A 15,832-nucleotide genomic window follows, 5' to 3' on the forward strand; every position below is an offset into this window, starting at 1 on the left:
TTCATGTTTGGGACCCTCCTAGCCCTCACCCTCTGTCTGTTCTGTTGCCTTGGTGGTACTGGTATCTTTTTGTTGTAACACAGCTTTAACCCTATGTCTAGTGGTTTCCTGAGTTCTGTGGGTCACTCCAGCGAATTACAGAACCTGAAAAAGTAGGATAAACTTTAGAATTTGTAGCCAACAGGCCAAAAGTGAGGTCAGACTGGGAACCCTTGAAATTTGCAGCGCATGTCCTAAGTGAGGGCCGTCTCGTGGAGGTCATGCACTTAACCTTAAATATAACCCAATTCCGAATAGTCAGCGTTAGAAGTCATTGCACTGAGTTTGGCAAACTCGAGCCACAGTCCAGCAGAAGGATCCAAAATATAGTCACAGGGCCTTCCTCATACACTTACCTGGATCCTGTCCTTCACAGAGCGCAAGGCACTGTAAAAGATCCAAAGTTCAGGAACCACTTAGCAGTAATCTTTTCTATGTGACCTGAGGAAATCAGTAGGGAGAGGAGGTCAGAAAGCAGGGGAAGAGAGTGGACGGGATAGAGAGGAAAAAAGCTGAGTGCTGCTGGGCCACAGGAATCCTGCTCCACCTGAGAGAGCAGCAGGGGCCACAGGAATTAGACTAAGGCAGCAGGGCTGGTTGTGGGCCGCTGACAAAGACAACCAATTTGTAAACCAGGAAGATTATGGTTCTTTTTCCAATTAGCTGAGGATGGATTTAAATTCCATTTACAAAGTGGTCATTCCTGACACATTGAGATAGACAGGCTTTGCCGAGGGCCCCTGCGTTGCTAAGGACCTGTGGGTCCGAAGTGACCCCGACTAAGTCCCGCGTGATGGCATCAGTCTTTTGCCAAAGTCCTAAACCTGAAGTAATGGCATGCCTGAGTGCTGGGATAGGAGAGAGTCTGTGCCAATTACTCTCCTTCTACCTAGAGAAAGAACCCCAGGTCAGCTTTTCCACAAGAGGAGAGTTTCCAAGATGCCACCCATACTTGGAAGAAGCCAAGCTGAAACACTATTCAAGTCAAACTTTCTTGTTATTACTCTATCTTTCCCCAGGAGGACTGCACTAAAACAAATTCGGACACCTGTGGCCTCTTCCTTCTATGCAAACAAAAAGCCAGCAGCAACCCCAAGCTGATAAGATTAATCTAAAGAACAAATTATGGTGTAATTTCCTATGCTGATACTTTGTAGTTAATTTAAAAAAAAAGGTTTCATTTTCCTATTGGTATGATTTCACAGGAACATTTTACCTGTTTCTGTGAGGTATTTTTTCTCCTGGAAGAGAGGTGCTGATTGGCCCCAAATGACTGACAACCTGGTGTAACGAAAATTTCCAATTTCCCTCATTTTCCCTCAGTTTCAGCAATTTTAAATCTATATATAGAGATATCTTTGTCAGAATTGCATTGTGAGCCTCTCCTAGTAAACTGATTTGTCTCATATTGTCATTGCAAACAGAGATCTATTAATGGGTCTCACCTCCCAACTGATTCCAACTCTGGTCTGCTTACTAGCACTAACCAGCACTTTCATCCACGGACATAACTTCAGTATTGCCATTAAGGAGATCATCAAAACGTTGAACATCCTCACAGCGAGAAACGTGAGTAAGCTATCAGGCACCATCTCTCCAGATGTTCTGGAGATGCCGTGGGTACTTCTTAGACTATGAGAAGAGCACCACAGTGTCCAGAGAAGTTGGTGGTTGGTGGTTGGTGACAGCCAGGGAGCAGAGTGGAGATTTCTCTGCAGGAGCTTTTTTGTCCTGAGGGATGGTAGTAAGTTGGCTTGGTTCGAGGAAGGAGGGCCGCCCGGCCAGGATGTCCCTACACAGTTGGAAGTGACTCTGTCTCTTGCCCTCTCGTTCTGGGCCAGGACTCTTGCATGGAGCTGACCGTCACCGAAGTCTTCACTGCCCCAAAGGTAAGAGCTGTTCCGGGGTCTGCTTTGGCATGTGAGTGGCTTGGGAGAGGAAAGCCATCCACAGGTGTTCAAACAAGAAACTTTTTTAACAGAAAGTGAACAGACCCAAACTAACTACAGGGTGTTAGATGTTTTTAAGAATGAGAATTCTGATCTTTACTCCCAAGCATGTTTTAGTGTTTCTGGTTTCACTTGATTTAGAAGATATGTAATGGAAAGCTTGGATTTTTGTGATCCTAATTCAAATCCTGGTCAAGGAACAGGTCCTCTTTTCCTCCTATATCCCAGCCTAGTACCTGGAATACAGGAGGTGCTCAATAAATGCTTGTTGAAGGAAAGTTTTTCTGGCCCGCACATTTCTGAAAAACCAAATGGTGTCACAAAAAGAGATATGGAGATTACAGGTCGAGGGAGCTTTCATTTTGTCTAAGAGACTTCCTATGGCAACAGAGAAGGTATCGCCAGAGCCCCTCCTTTTCCGCAGCCTGGTCACCTAACAACCCACTAGCTTGGGGGGCGGCTCTCCAGAGACCCTCGGCTGCAATGTCCTGCCAAGCCCTTTCCAGCTTGGTCCGGAACTGCCCTACCATGTGGGGTCCCACACATCCCTGGCCCTGGCTGCTTGGGCATCTCGCCTTTCCTCCTCTTGCACCGTCTCACCCCCGCCCCTCTATCTTTAGTGGGAGGAGACAGATTTGACAGCTGATAGTGCATTTTCTCTGACAAACATATGACTACAGCCATGTCAATAGGTTTGTGCACATCAGTTCCTGTTTTCATGGAAACACAAGACTGAGAATGAAAAACCCAAAGCTTCAATTTGCCAGTGGTCTTCTAACCGCCTGCTTTCCACGCGGACAGCAGGGACAGGGTGGCCGGGGGGCAGCTGCGCAGGTTAGCACAGCCACATGCCAGCACCGGGACCACAGAACACATCCGTCCTACTTTGTGAGGAAAACTGTTCCTTGGGCTTTGTCTGGACCATCTCATTAAAGATGAGTCCAGGAATCCTATAGATAATACTATGTAATATCATAATACAATCATATATATTATGTAATATTAATACATAATGTACCATATTCTTTAATAATACATATTATATAATTTTATCCTTTAGAATCTCATCCTGTTTCAGACTCTGTCCATCAGGAGGCTGGAAGGATTTGGAGATTATATATACACATAGAATTATATAATATATAAATATAATCTATTAACATTTTATATACATAGCAAACAGCCAGGAGTCCACTGGGCTGTGCCCTGGCTTCTCCAGATGGCACCATGCTGCTGAGAGGGCTCTATCAAAGCCAAAGGCTGGGCCCCAAAGTGCCAAGTGTCTTGAAGTGACATAGTTTGTGGCTTTAGCCACAGTTATGCCATTAACTAGCTATGTGGCCTTTGGCCAGTCTCCGTATCTCCTTGTGCCTCAGTTTCCAAATATGAAGATATGAAAGTGATTTTTAAAGTTGTTGGAATCCAGTTCTTGAGTTAGTGGAAAGTGTTACTGTAAAATGATATAACTCTTGGTTAAAGGCAAAAACTGGTTATAGAGGAGCAGTAATTCTAAGAAGGGACCGGTGGCTAGAAAGGATCCAACTCTCTGTGACTCCAGTCTGGGCCAATTCTAGAAGACTCATCCTCACCAAGGTGCAGGCCAGGCCGCACCCCCTTTCTGTTGTTCATGGCCATCCTCTTCATCAGTTATCACATCGGCTCTCACTGCATGGGTAGGCATCTGCTGAAGCAAGTCCTCGCAGTCCTTCTTTCCTCCTGTCTCACTGGCCTTCCTCAAACTGCTTCTATTCCTCCTGAATTACCAATCTCCTTCCATTCTTTCCTTCCCTCCAAGATATTACAGAATAAAGGAAGATATTACAGTATAAGGAATATTACAGTTGTTACAGAAAAAGGAAAGGCTGTTATTTTCAAAACCCACCAAGGAGGTTATGTGGCAGGAAAAGTTACTTCCTTGTGTTCCCAAAGAAGGACACCTTTCCAAAATCCAATGTATCAATTTTCTTTCTTTGCGGGGATCAAGAATTCTATTACCTCCAAGTCAGGTGGGATCCTGTTCTTGGCAGTTGCTGGAGACAGTGAGGATCTGAGTCCTGGACTTCACAGGCAATGCTTGCCCAGTATCTCTGAAACTAAGGTGGTCTGAGAAAGAGCAAAGTGGAAAACAAGCAAGCTGGCTGGTCCATGACGGATTTCTTAGGTGGACCATTAGTGGGAGGTATTTCTACCTTTCGAAAGAGAGCTCGAATCATGATCCCTCAGAGTTCTTTGCCAACCCTCAAATTCTTTTTTTTTTTTTTTTTCCTAAGTAGAAGTAAAAGACTTTCTCATGTATAGCACTAGCTCACTAAATTTGGGCTGAGGTGGGGATAATGAGTACAAGATGGTGAGGACTAGATGTTTATGGCCCTAAGTGAAGCTAGTCAAGAACCATGTTAGAAATCTAACAGCGTCTCTGCCACAGGAGAAGCCCTAGATGCTGTTCTACCCTTTGCCGATGTTACCTTGATAAATGGGCTTCTTTCTAGCATAAGCCTAAGTTCCCCTTTTCAGTCCCTTTTCCCCAGCAACCCTTAACTGCAAGGTCCCCTAGGCCATCAGAGTGTGCGCCCGAGCAAGGACACCCTCGCGCAGTGAAAGCTGGACAAGCAGACTGGCAGCCATCGGTACGGTGCAGGACCCTGTAGCTGCAATTCCAATGGAACTAAAACTTTAAATTCTTCACAAAAACTGCCTGGAGAGTTCGTTCTTTTAAAGTTTTTTTCCATTTGATTCAAACTCTTTTCAATTCCTATTTTATCCTAATTGCCTTTAGAAACACCTTAGAAGAATCTGTCTAGAGGGTGTTTTCCTGTATTATAAGGCCATATACTCAAAACTGAGGCAGTTTAATTTCTAGGCTCCAAGCCAAAGTTTCAGAAAAGTCGCATGAGATTTTGATGAAAAAATAAGCAAAGGGGCTATTTTTGGTCTTCTTGAACCTCATTGTTCTCTCTCCAGCAGCACAGTTACCTGCCTAGATGTGCACAGCCAGCTAGTGTCTGCCTTCCCGCTTGGCTTCACCACCTCTACTCACCCATTAAGCTCCAAAGATATGGAGACTGATGGGAGTTTCTTGACTCTCACAGCCAAGACACTGGTGTTGCTCTTAAACTTCCAACTACAATCAGAGCCCAGGAGAGCTCTTAGCTGGTTCATTAAGTGCATGTCCTTCCAAAGGCCTTGCCAAGGCCCACAAGGGAACAGGGAAGTTTTTGTAGCCTAGGGTTCTAGTACCTCAGTCTAGGTCTAGATCTTCCTGGAAAAACCCCTAAAATATAAAATGCACTTCTAGAATTTAGCCTAAAGAAATTAGAGATGAACACAAAGATTTACACAAATGACTCACTGCCACTTTACTTTACTACCCAATTGTGGTACAAATATGCCGCGTGGGCTCCCATGCAGCTCTCAATCCCGTGTTCTTATATACTACTCAATGACTTAACGCTTGTACTATGTATTGTGTTAAAAGGCTAAAAAAACATATCAACAGTTGGTCCTCATTTTTTTAAAGAAGTATTTTTTAAATGGGAAGATATTTATCAAGATATCAACATTTATCTCTGGCTGTTGGGATTGAGAGCATGCATTTTTGCTGAATACATATTATCTTTGCAGTAAACATATATTACTTCAATAATCAGAAAAAAAATATGCCAGAACTTTAAAAATTGCCCCGACAGTACTTCTCATCTAAATCCCCTGTTGGTTTATGTTAATGTACATTGTGACTCAGGGGGTCTGGGGGCAGGCATGTGATTCTGCATTTCTAACAAGCTCCCAGGTGATGTCCGTGCTGCTGCTTCCTGGACCACACTTTGGGTGGCAAGGGACTAAAGCATGTCCTCACAGAGGCTGGAGACAGCTTGATCTGAGCTGGATCAGGCTCAAGCTAAGATCACTCTCCACACTCCATGACTTTGTTCTTCAGTGCAAAGTGAGAGGACACACCAGGCCTGATTCAGACTGAGTCATAATACCTCTCCCAGGTTCCCAAAAGAGCTGTTTTCCCACCTGTACATTCCCTCTTCTAAGAGAGGAAGAGCCATGTGGCCAAACACATATCTGGGCTGCCACCATTCCATAGAGGTTCTTCCATTGCACTTCCTAGGCCAAAGGCCTCTTCCAGAAGCTGTGTCCATAGTCCAGCTCAATCGCACCCTTTCCCAGAAGTTTCCTCTGATCTTGCACCTAGCCCTAATCTTGGCACACCTCTCCAGCTCTATGGGCAGATGTCTCCTCTCCTTACATGGACTCTGAGCTTTGCACACGCTGCCATCTCCCACCATGGGGTAGGCTAAATGGAGAGCACGCCTCAAAGCACCAACATCCAGGCCACAGGATGGGCACTCATTTATTCAATAAGCATATAGGATTTCCATGGAAACCTGGACTTTAAAACCTTACAGCAATGAGACAGAGCACAATCTGATGGCAAGCTAATATAGGCTTGCCTGGTAGAGAGAAACAGACCTAGATCATGGGCAGAGACGGATGGTTCTGGACTTAAACCCCCCACTCTGTCATTTACTAAGCTGAGTGCCTTTACTTAGGTAGCCTTTCAGCATAACCATCTAAGGGAAAAGAGAAGTTTGCTGCATTTGTAGGTAATGGGAAGGGGTGGTTTACTGAGGCCAGCAGCCTTCATTCACATGAAGGGAATATCTGAATACCTGGTCCACAGTGAGAAAACTCACTTTCTCTACTTGCCCTCCTGAAAAGAAGCAATCACAGGGAAAACAGTCATGTTCCAGATAGAGCTGGCATATAGCTAACTGTGGCATTTCTCTTTCTAGAACACAAGTGAGAAGGAAATCTTCTGCAGAGCTGCAACTGTGCTTCATCAGCTCTCTACACACAATTGCTCCAACAGATTGCTCAGAGGACTTCACAGGAACCTCAGGAACATGGCAAACACGGTAAGCTCAATCATGCCAACCACTTGGCTCTTGACAGACAGCAGCCTAACTTCTAACCGGTCCTCCTTAAGAGTCTTAATGCCCTTGATTAATTAACCCACTTGTTGCCTTGACAATGAGTGCAAGGTGCTGTTCTAGACACTAGGGATACAGAGCCTGCTCTCACAGAATGTTCTAGTGGGGGAGTTAGAAAAGCAAACAAACATGTAGTATTATGTCCAGTAGTGATAAGTGCTATGAAGAAAAATAAAGGAATAAAGAATATAGGGGTCATGAGGGAGAGGGCTGACAGTTGGTGACATTATCTGAGCAAATATTTGAATTAAGTGAAGGAGCAGGCTACATGACTAACTGGGAAAAGAACATTCCAGGCAGAGGAAATTGCTGCGTGAAGGCCCTGAGGTAGAAATGAAGTTCACATGTTCAAAGATCAGTAGGAAAGCCAGGGTGGCTGTATCAGACTGAACAAACAGGATTTTAGTAGATCACACATGGTCTCTGGTTTTTACCCTAAGTGTGGCAGGATTCACCCACAGGGTTTGAGCAGAACAGAGACTACAGTCTGATTTATGTAATTTAAAATGATCACTCTGGCTGCTGTGTGGTAAACAAATTGACTAGGGCTAAGCACAGAAGCAAACTACCCTACTGGGAGGCCATCACAGTAATCCAGGTTGGAGGTAATAGTGATTTCAACAGACTGGGAGCAATAAATATTAGATTTGGGATGTAACTATACATAGAGCCAGAAGACCCACTGTGAGGGGTGAGGGAATGAGTAAAAGGTGGCCTCTCGGTTCCTAGCCCGAGTCTTTTGGGAGATGGTTGGTGCCTAGAAAACTGGGTGCAAAGCAGAGCTGGAGGTTGAGCACAAGATCAGGAGTTCAATTTATCAATGCTAAGTTTGAGGTACCTCTTGGATAGCCAAGGGGAGATGCTGAGATTGTAGGAAAAGTCTGAGCCTTTGGGGAGAGGTCAGAACTTGTGATATAAAATGAAGAGTCCTCAGAAAGACGTTATTTAAAGTCCTAGATCTGAATGACATAGAGCAATTCAAGGACTGAGGACTGAGCCCAGAAGCACTCTCACAGGGGTTAGGAAGAAGAGGTCCAGTAAAAGAGACTGAGAAGTAGCCAGTGAGGTAGGAGGAAACCGAAGGGTATGTAGTGCCCCAGATAGCAAGTGAAGAAGCTCTTAGTAAGGAGAGATCCAGTGTGTCACAGGTATCGGAAGGTCAGATCAGATGAAGATGAGAATGGCCACAGGATCTGGAATGATAGCCTGACTGGAACAGGTTCCACAGAGAATACCAGTGGGGAGTGAAAAGAAAGGGGCAGTGAGTACAGAAAACTCTTTTGAGGTGTTTTGCTATTAGACTGCAGAGAAACAGAATAAGAGATGAAGAACAGGAGTGAATAAGGAAGTTCTTTTGAGGTGGGGCATGTATCCAGCATGTTAATACACCGGGGAATGGTCCAGTAGGGAGGGAACAATTGATAGTGTAGGAAAGAAGAAGAGCCCAGAATGGATGTTATCTAGTGCCAAGTGGAAGAACTGGGAAAATTCATCCCCTTGCTGAGCCTGTCACCCGATTTCTAAGGGAAGGTAAAGGAATAGGGATCTGACACTGCACTTGTTCTGTTTAATTCTTTTACTTATCCTATAAAGTAGGCACAATTGTCCCCATTTACCAAGAGAAGAAAGTGAAGCTTTTATAAATGAAGTAGTTCATCCTAAGCAATGTAATTAATAAACTGACAGAGCTGAGGTCCAGACTAAAGCAGTGACCTGGGGTAGGTAGCTGGAATCCTTTTTACCCAAGGTGCTGTCAAGCTGGAGGACTGCTCTTTATGGGCAGGAGGGCTAATGGAATGAATCTCTCTCTCCGCAGTCCAGGTGGCCACGCAGAAGGCCTAGTATGGCAGTAGGCAGGTCTGAGCCTCCCCCTCATGTTAGATCCCTAGGCAGAAGCTAGCTATGGCACACCTCTCCAGTCTGCGGCACCCCCAAAGGTACACAGTTAGTGACCATTTCTAGGGGTTTATTAGCATGCATAGAAGACGAGCAAACTGTGCTGGCCTCATTGCAGAGACAGACTCCCAATCAGACTAGACCGGAGGCCCTGCTTGTTTGAACGAACTGTCTGGGTGGCAAGTGTCAGAGAGGACCTGACTCAAGTGGACAGGCATGAAAGACAGACTCAGTGACTTAGCAATAAAAGCTAATGAAATGTTTCCTTTGCAGACCTGTTCGGTGAATGAAGTCAAGAAGAGTACACTGAAAGACTTCTTGGAAAGGCTAAAAGTGATCATGCAACAGAAATACTACAGGCACTGAAGCTGAATATTTTAATTTATGAGTTTTTAATAGCTTTATTTTTAAAATATTTATATATTTATAAATTATAAAATAAAGTATATGCAGAATCTAACAGCATGGATGTCACTTCAACGGCATCGGCTCTATTTACTGGACAACTTTTGGGGAAACCAATTTAATTTACTAGGAGACTAAAATTGGTATAGAAGTAAAAGAAGAAAGACTGTTCCCCTCTCAAGGAGTTCCCCTTCCAGATGGGGATGTAATGCACAAAATGATTAGAGAATATGAGGTCACACAGGACATACATGATAGGAGAGCATGCACACTGGGTCCATGAGTACCACTAACTACCCACTAATGCTGAATAAAAAAAAGCTGTTAACTAGATGCCTAGAACAATCCTCCCCCACTGGCCCATAGCTGTCACACTGAGTCTGTGCAGTGGGGAATGGAACTCCAGCACACTACACGGCTCTGCACTGAACAAGATTTAAAGTCCTGATAATGTAAATTCCCTTGATTTTCAAGTCTTAGAACCAACAAGTAGACAAAGCACAGACAACCTGCTGTAATTATAGAAGACTGTGAATGCTATCAACCTGATCCTATAGAAGGTCCAGCTGCCTCTTCCGGGGACAGCATCTGTAGGCATTCACAACGGTCCAGCGTTTGACAGGTCATCGTAGGTTGTCCTACAATACAGTCTCTACCAAAACTGGGCTGTCCCAAACCTCTGGTAATAGAATTGTTTACCTTTAGAACAAGAAAGTTGGGAAAGCACCAAATCTGCATGTGGTGTGGGCCCAGACTGACTTTGAGGAGTTCAAGCAGAGAGAACTTAAAGTCCTTATGAGATTGTATAAAGCGAAAAAACAGGGGCACCTGGGTGGCTCAGTGGGTTAAAGCCTCTGCCTTTGGCTCAGGTCATGATCCCAAGGTCTTGGGATCGAGGCCCCACATTGGGCTCTCTGCTCAGTGGGGAGCCTGCTTCCCTTTCTCTCTCTCTCTGCCTGCCTCTCTGCCTACCTGTGATCTCCGTCTGTCAAATAAATAAATAAAATCTTTAAAACAAACAAACAAAAAAACGAAAAAACATGTCAGCAGGGCCTATGGTGGTTCCATGTGTGCTAAATGTGTTCATGACAGGATCAAGCGTGCTTTAATTATCGAGGGACAGAAAATCGTTGTCAAAGTGTTGAAAGCACAAGCACAGAGTCAGAAAGCTAAATAAAAAAAATAAAGATTTTTGAGTAATAAAAAAATCAAAAGGCTCTATAAAAAAAAAAAAAAAGTACAGCTGAAAAAGGTTGACAGGTAAAAGCAGAAGAAAAGAAAGTTAGGGCACTAATACCCCCAGCTCACTTGGGGAAGGGATTAGTTGAACAACACTGTCTAAGGGTGATGGAGTAGGAACAAGTGATTTAAGTATTCAAAAATCCACAGGTAATACAAGGCCTAAAAATAATTTAGTATAAAAAATTTGGAAGGGGTAGGATAAATGAGATAAACCCTCACTTTTCAATAGGTAAATTTAAACACATAATATCTAACGTTGGAAAATCAAAAACTAGTTGGAAAGAGTGGTCATTAGATGATGGCTGTGGTAGCTGGGGATGGGTACATGGGAGCTAATTGTACTACCCTGCTTTTATGCACGTTTTTAAGTTTTCATGACGACAAGTGTTGGGGGGGGGGAGAAACCCATAGTAAGTGAATTGAGAAATCTTAGCTTTGGAATTAGGCTAGTAGCCACCATAAAAACTACAAACAAAAAAGGGAAGGTGGTTTGAGAATAAGACTTGGAATAAGGATTGGTGAAAGCAAGACAGAAGACTGTTGGCTTTCCATGTTAAGTCTGTGACCATGTGCATAAATGAGAAAATGTTTTTAAAAATTAAAGAACTAAACTTAAAAAGACAGATGTTAACAAATATTGGCGAAGATGTAGAAAAGTTGGACCCCTCATATATTGCTGGTGTGATAGGGAAATGGTGCAGCCCCTTCAGAAAACAGTATGACAGTTTCTCAAAAGGTTAAACAGAGTTACTATACGACCTAGCAAATTTAATCCTAGGTATCTACCCAAGAAAACTGAAAACTTATATCCGCACAAAATACTCTATACCGATGTTCATCACAACATTATCCATAATAGCAAAAGAGTAGAAACAACCCAAAAGACAATCAACTGATCAAAGAATAAACAAAGTGTGGTATTCCTATGCAACAAAATACTACTTGGCAGTAAAAAGAAATGAAGTACCGATACACACTATAATACGGATGAGTCTTACAAACACTAGGCTGTGAAAGATTTTATACACACACACACAAACACACACACACACACACACACAAATGATACATAATGGAATATTACTCAGCCATCAAAAAGAATGGAATCTTGCCATTTTCAGCAAAACAGATGAACATGGGGAGGGAAAAAAAGAGAGAAGCAACCCGTAAGAGACTCTTAACTACAGAGAACAACCTGAGGGTTGATGGAGGGGCTGGGAGTGGGGAGTGGACCAGAAGGGTGATGGGCATTAAGGAAGGCACTTGTTGGGGCGCCTGGGTGGCTCAGAGGGTTAAGTCTCTGCCCTCGGCTCAGGTCATGATCTCAGGGTCTTGGGATCAAGCCCCGCATCGGGCTCTCTGCTCAGTGGGGAGCCTGCTTCCTCCTCTCTCTCTGCCTGCCTCTCTGCCTACTTGTGATCTCTGTCAAATAAATTAAAAAAAAAAAAAAAGGAAGGCAGTTGTTGTGATAAGAACTGCACATTTTAAGTGATGAATCACTAAACTGTATGTCTGGAACCAATATTACACTATATGTTAACTGGAATTTAAATAAAAATTTGTAGAAAAAACAATAGAGGTAAAAAGTAGAATACTGGTTGCCAGGGGCTTGGGGGGGATGGAGGAATAGGGAGCGACTCCTAATGGACACAGGGCTTCTTTTGGGAGAAGAAAATGTTCTCATCATAGATAGTGGTGAGAGCTGTGTAACTCTGTGGATATATGAAAATCCAGAGTTGTATATTTGAGAAAGATGAATCTGATAGTATATGAGTATACTTACAGTACATAACTTAATAAAGCTGTTATTTTTTTTAATTAAGAGGGTAAACACAAGGGGCACCTGGGTGGCTCAGTGGGTTAAGCCTCTGCCTTCGGCTCAGGTCATGATCTCAGGGTCCTGGAATTGAGCCCCACATCAGGCTCCCTGCTCTGCAGGGAGCCTGCTTCCCCCACCCCTCTGCCTGCCTCTCTGTCTACTTGTAATCTCTCTCTGTCAAATAAATAAAATCTTTAAAAAAAAAAAAAAAGAGGGTAAACACACAGTGGCAAGTTGTTGAAACTTGCCTTTTGAAGACATGCTCTCTGCAAGAATATGGATCTAGTAACAGTGAATGAGCGCTCGCGTTTCATCCTCACTTACACGTATGTGACAAAAATTAATACTAGTACTAAAATTATACCAAAACATGTAACATCTTTTTAACCCTTTCAAAATAAGGGAACAAATCAAAAGCTTAAATTCTCACCCTGACCACAGCCAGTTTCACCCTGCCCACATAAAATACCAGCATGCCAAGGGCAGCAAGTAACTAAGAGAGTCATGGAGCCTTCTAAGGCCAAGCTGAGTACTTTAGTTTCCTTTCTTCTTTGATTGATACTCATTTGCATACAATGGCTAATGTGAGCTGTAGTCTGCTACAGGATATGAGTTGTGGGTTATATTTGTGTACTAGGCCAGGATGGTAAGAGGAAAGATTGTTGGGAAGGAAGATTTACAAAGGGCCATCGGAAGGACAGGCGGGCTCCAGGCAGGTCTGTCATAAGCTTAGTTTCGATGGTTAAGATGCAACTAACAGTTCTATTTACTTCCGGACGGGTGGTTCTGGGCTCTGTATGGAAACACCCAATAATAAGCCCCTGAGCGCACCCAGAGAGCGAGAGTACATGAACCGAAGACACACATAAAAAGAATAAGTAAAGAAACGGGGATTAAGTGAAAACTGAGACAATCGTCATTTAAGCACATTCATTTAGGAAACTGGGCAGCAGCCAATGTTTCAGGGGGAAGGGGATAGACATGTCTCTTCCTGGCCTAGTGACACACAACAACGTCTGAACCACTCCCTCCCTGCCATCAGCCATCTACACCTTTTGCCGATGAATGTATTGTATCTCTGGCATTAGTAGCTAAAAAAACACTTACTGAATAAATGAAGAAAACATGTTTCACTCAAATCTATGGTTGAAAGTCTTTTATTGAGCATTCTTGGACCACAGTTGGGAATGCATGCGGGGGGGTACGACTCTTGTTGCTCCTGGTTGGTCCACACCAGTGACCCTCCCCCACATGTTATCTTGGTGAGCCTCTCAGGGTGCCCAAATCATCTGAGAATGGGGAACTTCAGGGCAGAGGGCAGTGAGCACCTTTCTCACATAGCACAGTACATCCGGCCTAACAGCACACAAGGCAAGCCCCTCAGTTCCTACCAGCTTCCATGGAGAGCAAGGCACATACCTTCTCTGCTCCTGGAACGGATTCCTGAGTTCAATTCATCAGCTCCAGCTGGAGTTCCGCTTCCAGGTGGAGAACTAAACCCTAGTTCGCTGTCATGCCCAGCATTTTCTGAACTGGGTTTGCCCCGAATACTCATTTTCTCCTCAGCTCTCCACAGTGCAGGGCTTCTCAACCAGTCTTCCAGTTAGCTTCTCCTAGCTGCACTTTAGGCACTCAACCCTCTGTTCCCTATTTCTTACTGGCCAGTGATAAACCTAACACATGATGTTTTGTGGGCTGGAGGCATACCTGGGTACCTGCTAGGCAATCTGAGTAAAGATAGCGAGGGAGCCAGCTGAGAAGATGGCACTGGGGCTATTTCTCTACAACACAAATGATGTGAGGGACCCACTTCAAATCCCTCTGTGGCTTTCCATTCCCTACAGAAAACTCTTTCACAGTAGGGTCCTGGCCTATCACTTTCCTTTTCAGGCTCATCTGTCCCGATGGCCTTCTGCCCTATGTCCAACATCCTACCTATGCCCCCAGGAAGCCAAATTCATGTTACTCCTGCTGCTCAGCATGCTTTACCCAATTTGTTGCAACATCTCCAAAAGCACATCCCCTGGGAAGAAGCCTCTTCTGACCTTGTGATCAGGTAGATATGTGTAAGATACCATCTTAGCTGCTTGGGAAGAACACTGGGTCTGGCCGCTCACCATTCCCACACCTGAACAACAGCTCTCAATGTGCTGTGTTGGCATTCTCATTTCCAGGGTCACTTCTCCCTCCTGAGGGAGGCTGTGAGCATTGCAGAAACCTTCTACCCAGTACCGTGTGGGCACCTAGTACCGCGTAGGCACACAGTGAACACAGAAGACTCCAGTGACGGAGTGGCACAATTCGTGATGGAGTAGAAATCAAGGCCAACATAATATTTCTGTAATGACTCTGGTACTTTTAGGTTGGGTTGGGCAATATCCTCTCACTAAAATTAGCATCAACTCCGAGAAGTATTTTATGCAGTTGTAAAGTCCCAGTTAAATTCCTTTGTACCACTGGAGAAATAAAGCCTTTGATTAAAAACTAAAATTTCCCCAGCCCTCTGAAAAGGAGTGGGGGAGGGGAGCAGGTGTGGAAGAATGTGTGATCTGTCATATTCTTTAGTCAGAGCCATAAACGTGTTTGGGTAAGACAAAGTGATGTTCTGATAACGTTGATAAAAGTAACTTGAAGATTGGGTCACAGGAAGCCCAAGATAAATGCTGAGAGGAAACAGGTTCTTTTTGAAGTAGCCTCTTCATAATCATTTTCCCACACATTTGTTCAACTTCTGAAGGAGGACTGAAGACCTGATTTGCTTTGCAAATGAAACAGCCTAAGAGTGAGACATGCAGCTACTGTTGTAACAAATGTGTTTAGAGGCTCCTCCAACACACTTTAAGTTTAGGCTGTGGCTTCAGGACAGTTCTGGCAAGCCCTGGCTAACTGTGGTCCCCTAGGCTGGTCCTCAGCTAAGTTTTTTGCTTTGTTTTGTCCTTGTACTTGGTTTTTTAAGAGAGATTTCTCCAGGGTCTTCCTTGGGACAGACAGTGTCCTCAGCAGCATCCTGACCACACGGGTTTCCTGCGGGCGCACCTTAGTGGTATGGCTTGGTGAAAGTGTCGGAGCTCCAACACTCGGCTGGGGAGGATGGGCAGAGGATGCGAAGGCGGCACTATTTATTCTCTTGCTTAGGCCATGGCAGGCCTTTCATCTCGTTTTCATGTTCCACACACTGTAGGAGTGTGACCTAAGTTAGCAGTTGGGAAGAGGAAGAGAGCAAGCCCCAAAAGGGCCAGAGGAGTCTCCTATGCAAAAAGCACATTTAAGTCCTCTGAGACTTGCTGACAAATCAAAACTTCTCAGTGTCTGCCGTGACTCTCTTAAGGCCACCCAGGACGGAGCCTGCTAATTAATAAACATCTGTTATAAGAATACATAATTAACAACAATTCAAGCAATGTTTTGTTTTGCAGATTAAGCTCATTCAAAATTTCTGGAAGAGATCACGGTACCTTAGCACTAAGAAATGTCTCCTTTTACCT

The 15,832-nt window shown here is 44.1% G+C and overlaps 1 protein-coding gene and 1 pseudogene across 1 annotated transcript; both read left to right on the forward strand.

The window, feature by feature from the left end:
- Positions 1-1,438: 1,438 nt before the first annotated feature.
- Positions 1,439-9,247, forward strand: IL4 (interleukin 4). The gene is made up of 4 exons (XM_032837646.1): positions 1,439-1,608; positions 1,881-1,928; positions 6,788-6,910; positions 9,155-9,247. Exons 1-4 carry the CDS (start codon positions 1,474-1,476, stop codon positions 9,245-9,247), a joined length of 399 nt encoding a protein of 132 aa, XP_032693537.1. The 5' UTR covers positions 1,439-1,473.
- A 98-nt stretch (positions 9,248-9,345) lies between these two features.
- LOC116855184 lies at positions 9,346-10,463 on the forward strand (annotated as a pseudogene).
- Positions 10,464-15,832: the final 5,369 nt, after the last annotated feature.

Source organism: Lontra canadensis, unplaced genomic scaffold (genome assembly GCF_010015895.1).
Source record: "Lontra canadensis isolate GAN:19392208 unplaced genomic scaffold, GSC_riverotter_1.0 scaffold99, whole genome shotgun sequence".
In the NCBI taxonomy this organism is placed as follows: Eukaryota; Metazoa; Chordata; class Mammalia; order Carnivora; family Mustelidae; genus Lontra; species Lontra canadensis.